The sequence below is a fragment of the Poecilia formosa genome, unplaced genomic scaffold (genome assembly GCF_000485575.1).
Source record: "Poecilia formosa unplaced genomic scaffold, Poecilia_formosa-5.1.2 Scaffold26, whole genome shotgun sequence".
NCBI lineage: Eukaryota > Metazoa > Chordata > Actinopteri > Cyprinodontiformes > Poeciliidae > Poecilia > Poecilia formosa.
This window is the reverse complement of record NW_006799965.1, coordinates 1,649,728-1,669,524: the sequence shown is the minus strand read 5'-3', so window position 1 is coordinate 1,669,524 and position 19,797 is coordinate 1,649,728. Positions and strand designations below refer to the sequence as shown.

Below are 19,797 nucleotides of genomic sequence, written 5' to 3'. Positions count from 1 at the left end.
GCACGCACGCACGCACGCACGCACGCACGCACGCACGCACGCACGCACGCACGCACGCACACAGGCATCTCAGGCTTACCTTAGGACCGGGCATGCCATGCAGACCCTGGAAAAAACACATCACACAACGTCAGCGTCCGTGCCTGCAGGAGTCCAGGTGATGTGGGATGTAAATACTCACCATGGATCCTGGGGACCCGGGAATTCCTGGAGGCCCCGGAGGACCGGGAGGGCCCGGCTGAGAGATCATCTGAATCTGGTGAGGAGAAAAGTGAGAAAAAGGAGGGAGGGATTGTTAACGTTTACGTCAAGAGCAAGATGTGATTCGAGTTTTTGAGTCGTAGCTCTGATGTAACAGCATTTTTGTTTCTACGGCAAAAAAAACCCCCAAAAAGCTGATGAGGAGATGAGGTGGTGCTAAAAACAGGATGAGCCTTGGAAAAAAAAAAAAACAACTGTTAGAGGCTTCAAATGATTGATCTTAGGGCATTCAAGTGTTTGAATGACCCAGTCCAGACTGAATCTAAATGAGAATCCATGAAAAGCCTTAAAATTCGCTGCTTGCAGACGCTCTCCATCCAGTCTGACTGTGCTTGAGATTTTTTGGAAAGAATAACGGAAAAGGTGTTGAGATGATTTGTTTGGGCTGCACACTAATTTATGTCTGTTTTCTTTCTTTCTTTTTTTTTTCTTTCTTTCTTTCTTTCTTTCTTTCTTTCTTTCTTTCTTTCTTTCTTTCTGTCTTTCTTTTTTTTACTGAAACATACTTTTAAAACTATTTTCCCTCCCACTTTAAAAATGTTCACTACTTTGTGTTGGTCTATCAAATAACATAAAATATACTGAGGATCAGGGGACACAAAGTGACAAAATGTGGGGGGGCGACGGGGGAAATCAGCAGGTGTTAATGTTTTTGAGACTGTTTAAGGTATTTAAACTCAATGTTATTTTTAAACCTAACTAGAATATATAAAGCAATAAAAAAATAATTGCTTGAAACTATTAGTTGAATTCACGTCTGTGGTAATTTGACTGAAACGTCAGCGCGTTCATGTGTGCGTTAAAAACTAACCAGGTTGTCATCCAGCCGGCAGTCTCCTTTTTCCCCCTTCTGTCCGTCCATCCCCTGATCCACACAGAGGCAACGGTTATTTTCACTGTTCACCATTTGAAACCTTTCTTGAGAAAAACAAAAAAGCTTGTTTCTGTCACGACTTACAGAAGGTCCAGACAGACCCATCTCTCCTTTCTCTCCTCTCTCACCAGGAGGTCCCGTTTCACCCAAATCACCTCTGGATCCCTGAAAGGTCGTGACACCGAAACAGAATTCCACTTTAAATATCTTAACTTCAGTGAAGATGTTACGCTGACTCTAAAAACGTAGATAATTCTCGAAAAACATCCAGTCCGCATGTGTGTATAGTTTGTACCTTTTCTCCATCTACCCCTGCGGGCCCAGGCAATCCAAGCTCTCCCTAATTTAGGTAAAAAAAAAAAAAAAGGAGAGACACAAACGTTGGTTATTTGGTGAACTTAAGGGGAGCTTATCGATGCATAAATGTTTAAAGTGGATCTTAAAAAGCGCTCAGATCCCTAACCCTAAAATACTTTTTTAGGTTTGGTGCAATTCCACTGGAAAAACAAACATGAAGTGCATAAATTGTGCGCACTCCCAAAATAATATTTTTTGACAAAGCTCCTTTGGCTTTAATTTCATCATTCATAAAGCTTTGCTAGGACTCTTTCAGCATCCCACGTCTTGACTTGGGGATATTTATCAGAATCTCTCAGACATCCTTCAGGTGACTCATTTTAACACAGATGCAGCCACTTTTCAGAGCAGAATACTGATATATTAATATTATAACATATGAGGATTTCATCTTGACTTACCTTTTCCCCTGCAGGGCCAGGAGGTCCTGGTGGTCCAGGTGGGCCCTTGAGACAGACAGACAGACAGACAGACAGACAGACAGACAGACAGACAGACAGACGGGATGTGTTTAATTTTTACTTCACATTAATTAAGTTTAAAGTTGCAACAACCTTTTTTTTTTGCTGCATTCAAACAAGTGGAGAGAATGCAGCCGAGCTTCTGTAGAGACAATGCTAACATCCTGTGACCCTGTTAGTAAATAGCAGTCTTTAAACAGTCTTACTGAAAAATGTTAAGTGACTTAGTTGGTAGGATAATGATGTTTTGTGTTGACAACAGCAGTCTCTTAATATGTTAAGGTCAAAAGCCTCCTGGACAAGACGGAGGTCAATGAAGAGTTGGAAATGTGGCAATAAAAAAAAGCCTCTCTCTCTTTCTCTCTCTCTCTCTCTCTCTCTCTCTCTCTATATATATATATATATATATATGAAAAATATGTATATGTTTGCTCCTCATTACTTTCCTTGTAAATAGGGGAGTAAACAAATCCTTTGCTGATTGCGAACAACTTGAAGCCATTTCATCCAGCAGCAATTGTAAAACACAACAATCTTGCATCATTTTTCATGCTGTTGATTGTTTTGATGGAAACTGAGGCAAAAGGCAGGGGAAGCCAAGCATCCATTGGACTTTATGTAACGCTGGATAAGAATTAGCACGCACATGATTGCCACATTCTCTCAGTGTTGTCTGCTGCGTGTAGCAGGCCTCTTTAATCACGCTCCCTTAATCTCTGCGTCTGCAGTCGTACACTTGTTACTCCATCCTCTGAAGGCTTCGGCCATCTTGAAGTAATAGGAGTTATAATAATAATTAAAAAAAAAACAATCTGCGTCCCAGATCTGTGTTACTCCTTTTCCTCTGTTGACTCCGCGAAAGCGGTGAAATCCTGGGAAACCAGAGATGTTTACGCGACACCATTTGATCTGCAGTATTTCATCAGAGGTTACTGAGCTCTACTCAGGCAACCAATCATATAAAGAGCTGCAGAATGAGGACCAGAGACTAACCAATAACGTTATGGCATTACTTTACACCAAATTCATCAGCGCAGATGAAACGCGAGAACCCGCTCCTCACACAAACAAAGTGAACGGATCAAATGCAACATGGGTGGCCGACCAGTGAATTATGAGCATTCAGAGGGTCCGCCAGAGGCCCAGTGAGCAGACTTTGTGTGCAGACTGAACCTCTTTGACGAGAGGTTTCTGATAAGATCTTCATTTCGTGTTTCTACCATCTGTTTTGAAGCTATCTGAGGATGCTGGGCTGTGACTTGGTTTGAGATCAGGACCCAAAGGGAATTGGCTCATGCAAGCTTTTAATCAAATGCAAACACCACAGTGCAGATAGCCATCTTTCAGTAGCATGTATTCCCCGGTACGAGGCAGGATGGAGATCAAGTGGATATGGGCAGAGCTGTGACTGTAATGAGTGTGGAGTTGCCCTTCCTACTGTTAATCAAAATTTCCTGCTCTTGTCAGGAAGAGTTTACGCAGAGCACTTTTTTTATGACCTATGTATTTCATTCATATTTTTAATGTGATAAACCAACATGAAATAGTTGGAAGGGAAAAAAGAACTTGCTTTTCAATTATTATTTTTTTTATTATTATTTTTTTTTACAAATAAAAATCTGAAAAGTGTGTGTGTGTTTGAATTTATATTTCATCATCTTAACTCTCATCGCCCTAAATACGATTTAATACAAGCAACTAAAGTTTCCTGCTTGGAAGGTAAAATTAACTTGTGTACACTTTAGTATCAACATGCATCCAGCCGGTGTCTGAAGGTTTGGGAAATTCCCATTAGTGAACACGAAGCATCAAAAAGACCAAAGACCAGGGAGAAAGTTAAAAAAAACAACACTGCAGATCACTGAAACACAGCGGCGGCAGTGTCATGCTGTGGGGAGGCTGTCTCTAACTGCTTACTTTGTGTCATTAGCATGAAATAAACAGAAGAAGAAGAACGTGTAATGGTCACATGAGACCAAAATTACACATGTTTTTGCCTAGAGATAGTTTAGTGTCTCTACAAACTCAAACAATTCCACACCATCTGCAGGAAGAAACACGGCAGTGGAAGTGCCATGCTGTGGGCCTGTTTCCTTTAGCAGGAACAGGTGATCTGGTTAGAGGGCTTAAACGACTTGAGACAGGTGTGTCACTTTCACGGCACAAAGGTAAACACAAAGCAAGAAAAGGCAAGAAATGAAAAGAGACGTTCATAAACGCTTTGAGTCTGGTCAGAAGTATTTAGGGGAAAAAAAAAAGCACAGATTTCAGCTTCTCGATGTAAAAAAGCCGATAGATTCACGCTGTAATTGCAGCGCAAGGTGTTTCCATTTATACGCCTTACTGACTCAGTGGGGCCAAACACAGATTTTTACGTATAAAAATCAAAAAAGAGAAAAACTAATTTTGTCTTATGCATCCTTTTACTTCACAGCTGCAGACAACACTGTTGATCTGTAGCATAATGAAACACATAAAGCTTGCGGTTGCAACAAGACAAGAAGTTCAGCGAACGTGAAGACGCATGAAAAGCGCCGCATGGGAAAATGCCAGTACCAGAGAAAGCACGCCATGCTGCCCGCCAGTAACATTCACACAACTCAAAACGCTGAGGCGAGCCCTGCGGACCGTTCCGCACGGTTAAACGAATGCCTTCGGGCTACACGTTATCTGATGGAACAACACAGCTGCGATGTATCAACTGTGGCTGCGCGTTGCCTCCCAGACGAGGACGGAAAGCACCAGAACGCAACAGACCCCGGCGTTCAGAGAGTCTCTTCAGATGTGACATCTAATACATCTGATGTCGCAAAAATCTGGACACAATATACACACAGAGACGACTGTTGAGGCAGGTGTGGTGCGAGGGGCAGGGGGGGGGGGGGGGAACGCACAAGGTCTGTGCCAATGCAGGCACGTAGAGTGGTGTTAGTGACTCGTCACGCCACCAAAAACCATGCAGCAACAGCAGCGGATTACCGAAACGCTGATGGTTTTGATGGCCTGTCAAGAAGAGACAGCAAGGCGGTTCACTTTAGAGGTCTCTGGCTGAAATACTCAAGATTTATTTCCTACTACAAAGGCTTTCGCGTAAGCTTAGGTTTCCCTGAGCCCTATTGTGGGATTCGGTGCTAAGTTTAGAAGATTAAACTCACCTGGAAGGCATCTAGGAGCTTCCCGTTGAAATCGACAATATCTGAGGAGCCGGCAGAGCCCTTTTCACCGGGATAGCCCTGCAGCAGGGGTTTGAAACGATAAATGCATATCATTTACATACCTGGCAACAAAAACAGAGTAAATATTGTGGATTTATGTTGTAAATGAAAACACACCATGGGTCCCTGTGGTCCTTGTTCTCCCGCTTCTCCTTTATCGCCCTGTGTGGGGAGCAAAGGTCACGTCAAGTGACATATCATGCATCATAACTGTGACTGTAAGCTTTGCCGTAAAACCACTTCAGATTAATTTTACCTTTAATCCTGGGACTCCATCCATGCCTCTTTCTCCTTTCTCTCCCATACCTGGCTCCCCCTGGGGAATTACAAGAAGAACCATAAGTAATGTGTTAAGAACATTTTAAAAATTGTGAGACTAACTTTGTGAATAGCTAATTATACCCTCTGCCCTGGAGGGCCCTGCACTCCTGGATAGCCAGGCTCTCCATCTTCTCCCTGCCAGTCAGCAGATTTTAATGAATGTAAAGAGTGAAAAGCTTAGCAGCGAAAATAAGTCAGAGGAGTCCAGGTGGGTAACTGATTCTTAAACTTTACCGGTTTCCCAGGCGGTCCCTGCGGTCCCTGAAGTAAAAAAACAAAACAAAAACAAAAACAAATAAATAAATCAGATACAGAAAAAAAAGTCAGTTTTTGGAAACATAAAAAATGATGAACTACTCTCACCTCAACACCATCCCGACCCGGCAAACCCTGAGGAGGAAACAGAGGAAAAACTCCGTGAGGCAAGAAATGAGTTACTGCAAGAGTTTGGCCACTAGATGTCAGTGTGGACTAAGGCCTTAAAGGAAGTCCAGCTGTGTCAGAGGTTTATTTGCACTCAAAATGACTTGAATGTCAGAGAAGATTTAAGCTTTCATTGATCTATTTGAACTGCTCTTGATTGGAGTAGGATTTAAATGATAATTTATGTTTATAATCCATACAAAATCCTACACACTAGGCTGTAGTAGATAGATACATGCAGTCTGTGAATAAGCGTTGCTGAATGAGTGATCATGAGTGGCTGCAGCTGGTAGATGCTCTTTGCAATAAAAGTCATTTCTTTGACAGCAATCACTAAACTGACCAATAAATCAGGATGATGGAGAAGACAAAGGGACCTAGCAAAGATCCACAAAGGTGAATTCTAGATTTTGTGATACTAACTATGTGAACAGTTAACAAAAACAAATTCCTAAAACAAAACTAATTTGTTTTACGGTCGGAGGAGACACAGGTTCAGCTATATGGGAGGAGGCAATGCTTGGAGTTGTCAAGCTCTGACTTTTTCCAACCTAAAAAGCACCGACTACCAAGCACGGTGATGGCAGCATCATAGTGCGAATCTGGAAAGCAAGCCTTCCATTTCACCTCAAATCAGGAGCAAGGCAATAAAAACTTGGACACAACTTGAAGTTAAAAAAATAAAAAATAAAATAAATAAATAAAAAAAGAAGAAGAAGAAACACATCAAAGCTTATTTTAAAGCAGATAAAGCTGGCTAGTGTAAAGTGTCTGGAACAGTGTTACCACTATCCTCAATTCGAGCCGATTAAACTAATTTCCACCGACTCCGATAAGAAAAGTGGCTAAGCTTCCTGCCTCATTCCTGGCGATAACAGCTTCTTATTGAAACATTCAACCAGGTGTCAGTCAGGGTGTGTGTATATTTCAACTTGTGTGAACGATTTTCGCTGCACTGCTGACTGGTGTTCTGGGTTTGAAATTCCTCACAGCCGTTTGCTGTACAATTGTTGCACTCTTAAAAGAAGTTCAAGCGAATCATTAAAACATCCATGCCATGATGAGTGCATGTAAATGTTTCACAGAAACTGTCACACACTGTGATAGATTGAAATATCTAGTTTTTCTGGTACTGATAGATAAAAGCAGAGAGATCAGTGACAGTAAAAAGCAAGTAAAAGGATTAAATATGTCAAAAGGAGTAAATCAGTAAACTCTTTGATATGCAGAATAAGGACATTCCTTCCTTCCCATAGTGAAGTGATTGATCTTTTTTTGCTAGCTTCTCATACTAACAGTGATTTCTTCATTTGCTCAACCACTCTGCTTTTTAATGCAGGAAAAAAACTCCTTTTTCATTTCCTCTTTAGCAAATACAACGATTGAATTTGAAGCCCCGGAGTCTGCATGTGATGCAATGAGCTGCGGCTCCAAACAACATCAAACACCCACGCTTCATGTCAGCTTTCATGTCTTTCTCCATCTGTCCATCAGCGATTTGGCTCATTTAGTTAAACAGACTTATCGGCTGTTTGCGGGGACCAGGTGGACGGCTAAATGTCTGCTGTGAAGTCATCCGTTACAAAGGAAACTTAGAGGAAATCTGAGCTAAAACTCGTTCTCGAAACGAGCCACACACGCACACACTGCAATCAAGGAGTGGTGTTTACTTGATCTCTCAGTGCACTCACATAAATGCATATACATCGGAGGGCATTAACTTTCCATTTAGCTGTCATATTTTACAAAATTTTGCAGGGGCTACTAAGACATTTCCCAGGTGTTTCTCCTCTTCTTGCGCTCTGCCTGCGCATACAAACTGTCATCCAGATGCACCGAGCTGCCCTGTGGTCCGGTTCTGTTTCCATCCTCCTGCCGTCTTTTAACCTCTCTTCCCACCCCTCTTACCTCGGCCCCATCGTTTGATCTGCCCCGCACAGCAGCGGGAAACAAATCGCCGTTGCAAATAATTTCTGAACAGCGCTTTTTATCTCGAGTACAGAACAGAGCCCCGGTTCAGATGTCAGATGGGTTCTTGATTACGGAGGCCGGAATTTATGTAGGCTTTGAATTAAGCCGCTAGGGCAAATCTCACATTATTCAAATTCGAAAGCTGCGAAATTGATTCCCATATTAAACCGAAACTCCCTTCTAAAGTGTCTTGTTTTTCCACATTTTTCCAGGCAGCTCAGGGATGAGGCTGTGGGGAAGAAGTTTGATGCGAGGTAAGACAATAAAACAATATCAAAAGCAGAGGAGACGCCAAGAGTTTACTCTGCAGGAGCTGCAGAGATCCACAGCTCAGTTGTTAAAGCTGTTGAAAGAAGGGTTTTCTTTTCTTCAGAAGCACAAACAAGTTGTTGTGATTGGATGGGAAGATGTATTGTGCTAATTTCAGAGCAACCCTGGAAGAAAACGTCTTAAGAGGCCATAAAAGACCTGAGACTGAGATGAAGGCCAAATGGAGAATCAGAAGCAGGGCCAAAAAGTATTGAGTGTTTACAAATGATCTATTTGTTACTAATCTAAATGAATATAATTTTTTCTCTTTACAATTTTGTAATAGTTTGGGCTGGCACCAAATTACAGGGTGCAAAATAAATGGGTTTCTACGGATATGGGTACGTTTGCAAGCATCAGGTGTTAAGAGGACACCCATGTCGGCGGGCTTCCTCACTTTCTCCTGCTCACTCCCGCTGAAACATCTGCCGACAACATGGAGCAGCTCTCAGCTCCACTCTGTTTTGCTGTTTTGGGTTTCGCAACGCCTTTAATCAACTTGAAAAGACCATTCGCCGTCAACTGGGTTACACGATGGCCCCCTTTTTGTTCGGCCCGCCTGTTTTTGTCACTTTTTGAGCCGAGCCGACTGCTCTCTGCGGTTCGCTTCAGCGTGTGTTCTCAACTCACCCAAGTCAAAACCAACATCTTTCACGTACAGCCCGTGGCAGTCCAGCGCCAGATGAGAGTAACGCGACTATTATTCCTTCAAATAGATAAACAGAAAAAAAAAAACCCCTGAAACTTTCTCCCCTCAGGAACCGCAGCTTGACGCTGCCACGGCGGATCAGTGGAACGCTGTGGGGCACAGACTTAATTCTGAGCAACAGAAAGTGCCTCGGACGAGGAGCCCGCTATTGTTTCCCGCGGCCAGCAAACTGCCCGTGAACTCACCGCAGCGCCGTATCTGTTTCAGTGTGCACGGCAACACGGTGGTGGGAGAAAGCGGCGTGTTTTGGAGAACTTTGCGGCTGCTGACTTATGCAAAACAGATGAGGTTTGAAGGAGAGTTGCTATTTTGGGAGGTTTATTTCTTCTTCTAGGTAAACCACAGCTCACAGGCTAATGCAGAAGAATGAGGTTTGGGGTTCAAGTGCTTTTTACAGAGAAGACCCTTACCCCAAGTGACAGACTGACACAGAGCTTGGTGTTTGCGGTGCAACCTTAGTGAGATGTGAGCAGAGCGACTGATGAGCACTCTGCAACGTGGAGTAAAAAGGAGCTTCCTGCACCCTCGGGATGCCCTTACCGGCTCTCCACCAGGCCCATCCTTCCCGGTGTTTCCTGGGGGCCCACGGGCGCCAGGAGGCCCAGGAGGACCGGGAGGTCCGGCGGGTCCAGCTTGGCCTTGATCACCCTGATGAAAGTGACAATCACATAAAAAGAAGAGTGGGTATTAGAGAAACTATGTTTTTGATTCACAGAAAAGTAAAGCACAACTTTCGGTCACACCGAGTCACTTTTATATGCAAGCAAAACAAAGTGTGGAGAATGACGACGAAAACAAATTAGAAATTCACTTTATCTCAGGCAGTAATTCAAAATACTCAGAGGTGCATTTAGCATGTTTGGCCAGGTGGTGGCAGCAGACACAGATCGTCACCTGACAACATGGCTTTAGGTAGGTCAGGTTTTATTCTATAAAATGACACCCATAGCAAAGATGCATGCATGATATGGCCTAAAATAAATTCGACGTGTGTCACAGTAGAATAATCTCACATTGAATAATTTGATTTATCTCCCTAAAATTGAGAGTCAAACTTTGTCTGAATGAGTCAGGTTCTTCTTTGAGTCAAACGGATATTTTGTCACACAGCGAAACATCCAGTCTGATCTGATTTATATTTTAGGGTTTATTTTCATATTAAGCTTAAAAGAAACAGTCTTGTTTGTCAAAAAAAAAAAATAATTTGTTTACTGTGTTATTCCAAATAAAAAGCATTTTGACAACCTCATCTGATGCATATTTCCCATTTGTGTTGAGAACGGAAAACCATTAATGTTCCTAAAGTTTCTGAAAATTATAGTGGAGACACTTTCTCTACACCCATCTGGAGCGTTATGGTTTGCTTTGTTGAGGCGAGTCAAGTGGTGATTCAAGTCATGGTAATTGGAGAAATGTATTTTGTCAGTGATTTTATCTGTTTTTGTTGAAGCCGTCCAACAAAACAGAAAGGAAATTAGCTGCAGATCTTTTAGATAAATGTGCATTCTGATAGTTTTTTTTAAGAACTGACAGAGTTTCAGTCAAATTTAGACAATTAAAACTTATTTATTCATCCCAGTTGCTCTAAAAAAATAAAAAAAAATCTTTGCTTCACTATTATGGTTAAAGAAAAAAAAAAAGAAGAAGCAAAGAACAGCACAATCAAATTACGACAAAAATCAAACAAACATAAATTTATTACGCGTAACAGAACCAAAAGGAGCAAAAAACAACAGAAATAATTCAATTAGCGCATGCAAACGAGAGGCGGGTTAAAGAGTTAAAAGAGGAAGCACATGCCTTTTAGTAGAGGTCTACCTTCAGAAAGCGTCTCTGAAAGCTGCTGGACTGCTCTCCAGCGAGAAAGCCGTGATCATATCGGGGGAAAACCATCTGAGGCGCAACAGATGTGCAGTTGAGGATAAGGGAAAAGAGAACGAGAGAGAAGAGAGAAACAGAGATAAATGGGCAGAGAAATTTGGAAATTTGTGTTAAACCGGGAGTCCGGGCGCAAAGGAGAATTAGGCCGCTGCAGGAGAAAACCGAGGAGTCAAACTCCAGCAGACTGCAGAAGAAAAAAGCTGAGAAGAGGAGCGACGCGATCTTCTCTCTGCAGAGACAGTGACAGATGTGCAGCGGGCGGCGAGAGGTGGCTGCTGGGAGGATTATGGAACGTTACAGCGGGAGTAACAAACCTTGACAGCGATCTGATTACTGTGCAGACCTGCGTATGTGCTGTAGGTCGGAGGACCCTGAGGAGAGGAAGTCGCACAGTGAACAACAACTCACAAAGCAGCGCTGGCAATCTTTGACAAGAAACATCGTCCTGCAGATGCGACGTTCGTGCTCCTTCAGCGTATTCGCAGTTTGATATGCAAAAACAACAAATGTCAGCGTGTGTGAATAGTGCATTTTTTAAAAAGGATTTTTTTTTACACTAAGAAAAAAAAAACAAAAAAAAAACATGCCATGAATGTGCATTGAACCCTCCTGAGTTGAAAACATGTAAAACAAAACGTTTGACAATAATTTGTCCAAGAAAATATTGAGATAAACGATAACATTGTCCTTTTGAGACCTTTTTGAAATAATATATTGATAATGGCAAGATAGTGCAAATTTGCCCTTTCTGAGGCTGAAAATCTTTAATGTTGTACAGAACACTCAACACTGGAACTGGAAGACGTTTCAAATATCCAAAAATAAAACATAACAAATTAAAAGGAAATAAAACACACACACACACCCAACTGAAACCATAAATAAAATGGATTATGAAGTTTCTGCAAACAAAAAAAAATCACTTCAAAAAATATTATCAGAATGAAAATTATTGAGTTCATTTTAATTTATCACGCAATTAATTGATTAGACGTTCTTTAAAAAGTTTTCTTTCAGAATTGCCTTGCGTTTGGCTCATCCTACCATCTAATGAACTCTGACCTGTTAAAAAAGACAAAAAGTGCCTCATAGCATGATGCTGCCACTGCACAGTTTCACCTTGAGGTTGTGACGATCAGAACGATGTTCGGTGTGGGTTTTCCACACCATATCATTTATTTTTTGGTATCGTCTGACCAGAGCACCTTCTTCTGTGTCCCACTCCTTCATAAAGGCCTCCAGCTAATCCAGGGTCATCATGCTTAACTGCTCTTCTGATTAACGCTCTTCTTGCCAGTCTTTTCAGATCAGATGGACGACCTGGGCTTCGTGGGACATTCAAAGCTCGGGATATTTTTATTTTTTTTATAACCTCACCCGACTTTAAACTTCTTCACAACTTTTTCCTGTGTCCCATGGTCTTTGTGATGCTGTTTCACTAATGTTCTGTGACAGACCTCTCTTTGGCTCTAGGCTTTAATGTAACAGCTGCATTTATACTGAGACTAAATTACACACTGGTGGACTTTAATTACTATCTTCATGACTTCTGAGGGTATTTGGTTACACTGGATTTTATTTAGGGGTATCAAAGTGAACAGGATTAAAATAAAGCAGAAAATAAAATGCAAGTCTTTCCTTCCTCTTCCCATCTACGCACTACTTTGTCTTCATTTATTGCACAATGTCCCTATGAGATTCACTGGACTTTGTGGTTGGAATGTGACAGAATGTGAAGAAGCTCCTTTAAAATGCGTTGCATGTGCATTTTATTAGGACGAAACGGTAAAAATCTGCAAACTGCAACCTTTGCCCCTTTGAAATTTATGCCTCAGTCATCCATCCAAGGCTGTATTTCTCGGTGAATGTGTACGTGTGCTCTGTGGAATGGCTTCCCATCTTTCCCAACCCAAACAGAGGTGGCTTGGCTCTTTCCAGTCAACAGACAGTAATTGTGTTGATTGTCTGTCAAGCTGAAAGGAGCAGAGTTTGTCTGCCGCCACAGAGCTTTGAGCCTCCCTGGTTGAGCTCCCGCAAAAACACGAGCGGGGTGCAGGGCGGATGGAGAGACGTGATGAGGAGGTCGGTCTTGGAGAGGGAGAGGGAGGAACAGCGGGGAGCGAGGAGCGGCAGAAGGAAGGGAAGTCTGCTGGAGAAGTTTCTGCTAACGACGAGCGCCGGACTGCTGAGGTCACCCCCCCCCACCGAGACCACGAAATGCTCCCTCCTCCTCTTCATGCCTATATACTCCTCTTTTCCCCTTTGTCACATTCACTCATTTACACCGCTCCCACCATGAAGACCACATATGCCTCTTTAAACGTCTCATAACAGAGGAGGCTGTTTCACAGCGGGGATCGCCTTTAGCTCATTCCCATCAGAAAAACCAAGAAAAACAGACATTACCCCTCGGAGTCCGGCTTCAAGTTGAATTTTTTTACTGCTGTTTCAAGGGAGGCAAAGAGAGAATTTTGGCTGTGGATGCTCGCGACTTGTGCTCGACAACAGAATGGTCAGATGAACCCAAAGGTGCAGCGACAGTGTCTTCTATGAATAAACTGGAAGATATGGATATCTTCAGGCTTCCTTTTGATAAAGGTTTTCTTAGAGATAGAGAAAGATGCAAAAACTGCACATCCTTTTGTATTTTGGTGGTTCTACAACAGCCGATTTGGGCTTAATGCGCCTCGTTTCCTGCGTTTGTGACCAGGGTCTGCCCGATGATAGCTCTGAACATGATGGATCGACAGGAAGTCACAGGTTGACAGAGATTCATGGGCGCTTCCTGTTTTCACATGTATTCCTTCATCCTGAAAAGTTCAGAGGTGAAGCAGAGCTCACTGTCAAAAAAAGGGCAAAGTGATAACTGAGCTTATGCTGGAATAATACTAAAAAGAAAAAAGAAAACTCCCTACGCAGCACAAATCAAGAAGCTCTTACTTGCTTTCATATTAAGGTTTATCCATGAAACTCCACATGGAGGAATCACTCACGGCGTTTGTTTTGAGTCGAGCATGTGTTTCCAAGCAATGTCCTGAGGTTTTGGGGAACTGCAGACTTATCCAAAGGCATCAAAGCAAGAGAGGCCTCGGCCAAGAGCAATATTCACCGTTTGGAAAAACTACCAACAGGGAATGCCAAAAATATTTTGAGTTATTGCCTCAGAATCAAAAATGCATAGGTAGGAAAATGTAATGGCCTACGTCCTGATTGAAATCAGGAATTCCTGCAATGTTTCAGAATCGCATCATAAAATATCTTTCCACTGGGCAAGCTTTGCAAATGTCCACTCAGTTTCAGCTCTGCTATAACACAGTAACCACTTTGTGCTTCCAGCGCACTCACTGTGTGTTTTGCTAAATGTTCAAACCTCTTGACCTTCTTCACAATTTGTCACTTTATACAAACTGCCACGTGTTTTGTTGGAATTTCACGAGCTAAAAGCAACATAAAGTAATGAATGGCTATGAAGAGGAAGGAAAACGGTGCATAAGAATGAGGAACATTGTGGCGTGTGCTTATATTCACCAATTTTTTTCTGCATTTTGAACAAGTTGATTGGGGATAAGTCTCATATTTCCTGTAGCTGCTACAAATTCTCAATTAGATTTAGGTCTAGGCTAGGCTATTAATGGAGATTAAGTAAAAATAATGTTATTATCATTAATCATAGCATAAACATGTCGATAAGAAGAACTCTATATTTGAAGTTTGAGTTTTAAAGCAAAGGAAAGACAGCTTCATTGGTCAAGAAGACACCTACTGTGTGTGTTCCCCACACAGACAAGAAACCTTTCTTGCACAGAAACGGCAATCTGATCTATTTTTCCTAAGGATGAACATACCCAGGATGTATGTGACCGTCCGAACAGAATCTAATATTTACCGCTTTGCGTTGTACAGAAACAGTTTTATTTTCAAACCACACTGGACGAAATTATAGATAATTACATATTTCCCGTAGATACTAAGCTAATATCACAAACGCAAAAAGAAAACACAGACCGAATGCATAAGGAAAGTTATTTGATTATGTAAAAAAAAAAAATAAAAAAGTTGAAAGTGGATAGCAACTTTGGCACTCTTTTCCAACAATTGAGTTTTGATGGGGATGTTCAAATGTTTCCATCATTCTCTCATTGCATCATTTCCTCATTTCTGGCTGAGGAGACGTAGGCAGCTCATCCAAGGAGTGAGCCACACAAGAAAAACACACTTTTTCTTTCTTAACTACCAGATGACTTTGAGGGACTGCTAAAAGCAACGTGGACAGACACAGTCATGATGAAAATAATTGTTTTTAATATTATTTCTTCATCCAGGCCCAGATTGCTCAAGCTGTTTGTTATGTTTTATTCAGTCCTTAACCCCCAAAAGATGGCAAATTTCTGCTCCCTTAACTGTGATTTCCTCTTTTTGATGGTCTGTTACTTTGTCTGGTTTCAGTTTAACTCATTACTCAGACTTTCCCTTTCTAAACCTTTTCGAGTAGGTGGACACATTCTGCTATTGCGAAATAACTATTTAACACAGGTGCAGGATTGTAATAAACTTCAAAAATGTTTAAGCCTTAAACCTTCTATGATGCTAGCGAATGCAAATGCTTCTTGAAAAAAAGAAGAAATGTTTTAAGAAAGTTTTCATTGATTAATTAGTAGATTTTTAATTCTACATAAAAAATGATGAATCCACAAGCAGTTATCTTTTCTTATGAATATTTTATATCACCACCAAAGCTGGGCTTTGAATGACTAATGATTATTATTTTTATTTTCTTATTTTTCTTGGTTTTGAGGTGGAACTATTATTGTGTTATGACTTATTCTAGGCAAAAAGGTTAATCTCCTGTTAGACTTTAGCAGATTTCCTCACGTTATCTTTATAAAATTGTCTCTAGACGAAGAGAGAAACATAATATAGTTTTCCATTTTGGGTCAATTAAGTTGAATTTCCACAAAAAGAAGAAACACAATAACCACACAAGGTTTAGCTGCTGCTTATTTCAAAGTTAAGTTGAACTGAGTCATCGTACTTGATGTCTAATATCAGGATATAAAAATAAACTCTTCAGCCAGATTTAGATTAATTTTAGCCTTGACAGCCTTTTCACCAATAAATGTTTATTTGTAAATTAAGCAGCTTTAAACCACCACACTCCCACCACAGTGCTTAGGTAATCATGTCTTTGTTCTTTATTTTTTATTACTTAGTTCAACATTTTTCAGTGTAGCTTTGATTAAACGCTTCTGTGGTACAAACACTTTCCCACTGCAGACATTTAATGAAGGTCACCATAAATGATCTACATCTGCTGTGGAGGTTAGGCTATTTATGAGGCTTCTTCAGGACTATTTTTAAATGGCTACAAATGAAAAGGGTCTATTTTCCTCTTACTCACTTTCTTTCTTTCTGTCTTGTACTTAAAGATCCCCTTTGCCTGTATAGGACGCCTTTGTTTTATGTCTATATTTTTATCGTATGTGAATGTCAAGTATTCCCTTTCATCCTTGTTTGGAGTTCAAGACAATGAGGATATCCCAAATATTTTTTTTTTCTATTCGCATGTTTGATTGCAGGAAATAACCCATAAAAGTTATTTTTAGACAGCGTGGAGTCTGGGTTTCACGTTTGTGTTTGCTGATTAATGGGCAGGGACGAACTTCCAAGCTGTTTGCAAAGGTAAATCATCCTCTCCACCCCATGTTGCCTTTTATTCAGTGCCTTAGATTTCCATGTCTTGGAAAACTGGGAATGTACACCAACATACATCCTGTCCCACCCTACAAAATTTGATTTCCCTTGAGGACAAGATGAAAACTTTTTAGTATATTGTAAAACAGTCGTATAGTATAAAACTCTGTATTGAACTTAATATGACAGTGACTTTAAGTTTATATTATATATAGAGAGCAAAATGCACGCAGTCCCTTGAAAAAGTATAAAACCCCATTGAACCTTTACATATTTTGTCAAATCATAGCTGCAAATTTTGGTGTACTTTATTTGGATTTCATGTGACAGAACAAAGTAGAGTGTAACAAAGATCTGAAGTGTGTTGTGTGCATTTAAATCGTCTTTACTCTAATACATCTGAATAAAAACGTCTGTAACCAGTTGCTTTCATAAGTCACTATTTACATGAATACATTTCTCTTCTGCGTGATAAATGTTAGTTAACGTACAGCTGCTCTATAAAATTTTCAGAAGTTCACATTAGTGGACAATGAAGACCAAGGAACACGGTTCAGCACAGGGACAACGTTTTGCAGAAGTTTAGAGCAGAGTAAGGTTATAAAATCATCTTCTGAACATCTCGCGGAGATCTATTTAATACAGAGTGTGGCACAGATGAAAATCAACCAAGGCATGACTATTCCACCTTACAAGCCAGGCAAGGACAGTGTTATTTCCAAGAACCAGCCAAGAATTTCATGCTAACTGTGGAGGGGCTGCAGAGATGTACTAGCGACTAAGAGTTGACGGAAAAACAGGCAGAGTTTAATACAGGGCCATTTTGGAAGAAAAGCTCTGTAGAGGATACAAAAGCCTTGAGACCAGGGCAGAGCTTAGTCTTCCAGTTGTATAGTGACCCTAAACGTACAGCCTGAGCTGCAACAGAGTGGTTTAAATCAAAGGATATTCATGTGTTAGAACGTCCCAGTCAAAGTACAGACCTAAATGCAACTGATAGTCTGTGGTAAGAACTGAAGAACTATTTCACAAAAACAAAAAGAAACAAAACAAAACTATGCAACAACTGAACCATCTAAACTGTGCGAAACGTTTCCCCAAAAACGTTATTCAATCTCTCACAGATGATAAGAAATCGTGACTTACCCTTGGCCCAATGTCTCCTTGGTCGCCCTGATAGAAAAACAGGAAAATAACAATTGTCAGTAGTTCTCAGAATTGTAAATGTACAAACGGCTAATAACTCAAGGGCTACTGTGGTGCCGCAATGACAGACAAGCTTACTTAAAATAGTGTTTATAGGAAGGAAGCAACTCAAGGGTCATCGGTCCAAACCACAATGGGATGTAAACATTTACTGGATAAGTCACTTGATAAGCCGCAGATACACTCGTTGGACAGGATGAGATCGGGGTAGTAACAGTGGGTGTGTGCAGGGTGAGGATTGTTTTTTGATGAGGGCCGAAAGGTCACGCTCTCATTATTGAGCAGCTATTGCGACGACACAAAGGAAAGCTGTTTTCTTTTTTTATTTAAAAAAACATTCACATCATCTGTCTGCTGGAGAGAACGCACGTGGATGAGTCCGGCCCTGATGGATCCTGTTCTGCTTATCTGCAGCTCTGCCACTTGAGGGCAAAAGAAAAGCGCTTCAGCACGAGCGCGGGCATCGATAAGCACATGCCAACCTCAAACCGCTAGAAACTTCCAACGTCTTCAGCTGGAAGGAGAGCGGGAAAACATCTGGCTATCACCGAGCTTCACGGAAGGTCTGCAAACCTTCTCGGTGAAGTATATGTTATCTTTTTCCTCATTTAGTCAGTGAACGGCAAAGACTTGAAAGTCTCTAGAGCAATCAAGAGGCTACATGCGTCTCTGTGGCTTTGCAAACAAAATAATGTTAGTGCCCAGCTAAGCACAGCTGGAACTCTAGTTGGAGCATACCTTCTCTCCCTTGGGTCCGGGCAGGCCCTGCAGGAGAGATAAGAGAGATAATCAGAGACAGTTGGCGAAAATAAATCAGTGACGCACCGTAGCGCATTGCGTCTTCTACGTGGCGTAGGCAGAGGGTATTAAATCAAGCAATAAGACAACACGGCGACACCGCTTAATTATGCGTGTCACGGAGATCGCTTAATCTCGACCCGCTTTCTGCTGAATGTAATTCCTTGTTTGAAGTAAAAAAACAAAAAACAAAAAAACAAAAAAAAAAAACATCTTTCAAGTATTTATGCAGGAGTTAAAAAATGTGGTGAGAGATGAAGCTGAAAAGCAAAGATGTTCCTTTTGTTCCTACATCAGTCTTTTTGACAGATGGGAACTTTGAAGATGTTGTCGCGCGGGGAGTCCATGGATTTTTGTGTTCGGCTCTGTGGGTTTTGTTGTGTCTTTGGGGTTGAATGTCCCCAAACACTAACAGAAAACATGAAGCTTTAGTGTTCCTAGGCTGTATATCAGATAAAGATACACAGTCCTGCTTTGTGTTGGACGTTTTGACATAACATTTATAAACGGTGGGCAAACAGATGAGATTAGTTTGCTGGCCGCCTTTCTGTCCCCGTCTGTCCACTGTGCACAAGTGGCACAAGGACGTCACATGTGGTGGCACCACAAACGGAAAAGCGCCACGGTGACAGAAGAACAAAAAGATGGAAATCAGCCAACCTCGACAGGCCCTCCAAACGTAGTCGTGCTCCTTGGACCTCTTCATATTTTGTCATGTTACCACCCCAAACTTCAGTGTACTTTATTGGGATTTTATGTGATGGGCCAAGACAAAGTGGAGCATAAGCATCCAGTGGAACCAATTGTCTTCAGAAGACACTGCGTTACTAAAAAGAAGTAAGAGTAATAGAGTCCAGCTGTGGGTCCCTATAAATCTAGCTGCTTTGTGACGGACTTGGATGGTAAATGGGTCACGTTTTTTATACAGCTTTTTCAAGTCAGAGGACTCCAAAACTCTTTACACAACAATCAGTCACTCATCCTTTCAATCACACGCTGATCGCGGTGCGTTACATTGTAGCCGCAGCTGCCCCCCGGGGGCAAACTAACAGAAGCAAGGCTTCCCATTCAATCAGCGCCATCGGGCATGCCGACCACCAGCAGCAGGCGATGCTGCTGGTCCAAGGACACGACGACTGAAACGGACGTAGCGGGGGACTGAACTGGCTACCAACCCGTTACAGGACAAACCTTGAGCCACCGTTGCTCCACAAGATCAGAGGCTTATAGAGCTGATTACTAAACCAAACGCAACAAAAAGGCCCGGGAACACAGCGGACAGGTCAGGAATAGAGGGATGGCTCTGATGTGGCGAGACCT

The 19,797-nt window shown here is 41.6% G+C and overlaps 1 protein-coding gene across 4 annotated transcripts in view; it reads right to left on the bottom strand.

Annotated features, from left to right (window-relative positions):
• Positions 1-19,797, bottom strand: part of LOC103135664 (collagen alpha-1(XXIII) chain-like) — a 157,922-nt gene that overhangs the window by 3,348 nt on the left and 134,777 nt on the right. For 2 of the 4 annotated variants that reach the window (XM_016669595.1, XM_016669596.1), the window contains exons 3-19: positions 18,418-18,444; positions 17,620-17,646; positions 10,720-10,794; positions 9,442-9,549; positions 5,853-5,879; positions 5,724-5,750; positions 5,571-5,624; positions 5,425-5,484; positions 5,286-5,330; positions 5,109-5,186; positions 4,933-4,956; positions 1,894-1,938; positions 1,431-1,475; positions 1,220-1,300; positions 1,073-1,126; positions 182-256; positions 80-106 (exon numbers count right to left, since the gene is read on the bottom strand). In XM_016669595.1, coding sequence (XP_016525081.1) covers positions 80-106; positions 182-256; positions 1,073-1,126; positions 1,220-1,300; positions 1,431-1,475; positions 1,894-1,938; positions 4,933-4,956; positions 5,109-5,186; positions 5,286-5,330; positions 5,425-5,484; positions 5,571-5,624; positions 5,724-5,750; positions 5,853-5,879; positions 9,442-9,549; positions 10,720-10,794; positions 17,620-17,646; positions 18,418-18,444 — 879 coding nt within the window. Of the gene's footprint in view, positions 1-79; positions 107-181; positions 257-1,072; positions 1,127-1,219; positions 1,301-1,430; positions 1,476-1,893; positions 1,939-4,932; positions 4,957-5,108; positions 5,187-5,285; positions 5,331-5,424; positions 5,485-5,570; positions 5,625-5,723; positions 5,751-5,852; positions 5,880-9,441; positions 9,550-10,719; positions 10,795-11,096; positions 11,154-17,619; positions 17,647-18,417; positions 18,445-19,797 lie in introns of all 4 variants that reach the window. The other 2 variants (XM_016669597.1, XM_016669598.1) reach the window with 2 other exon arrangements.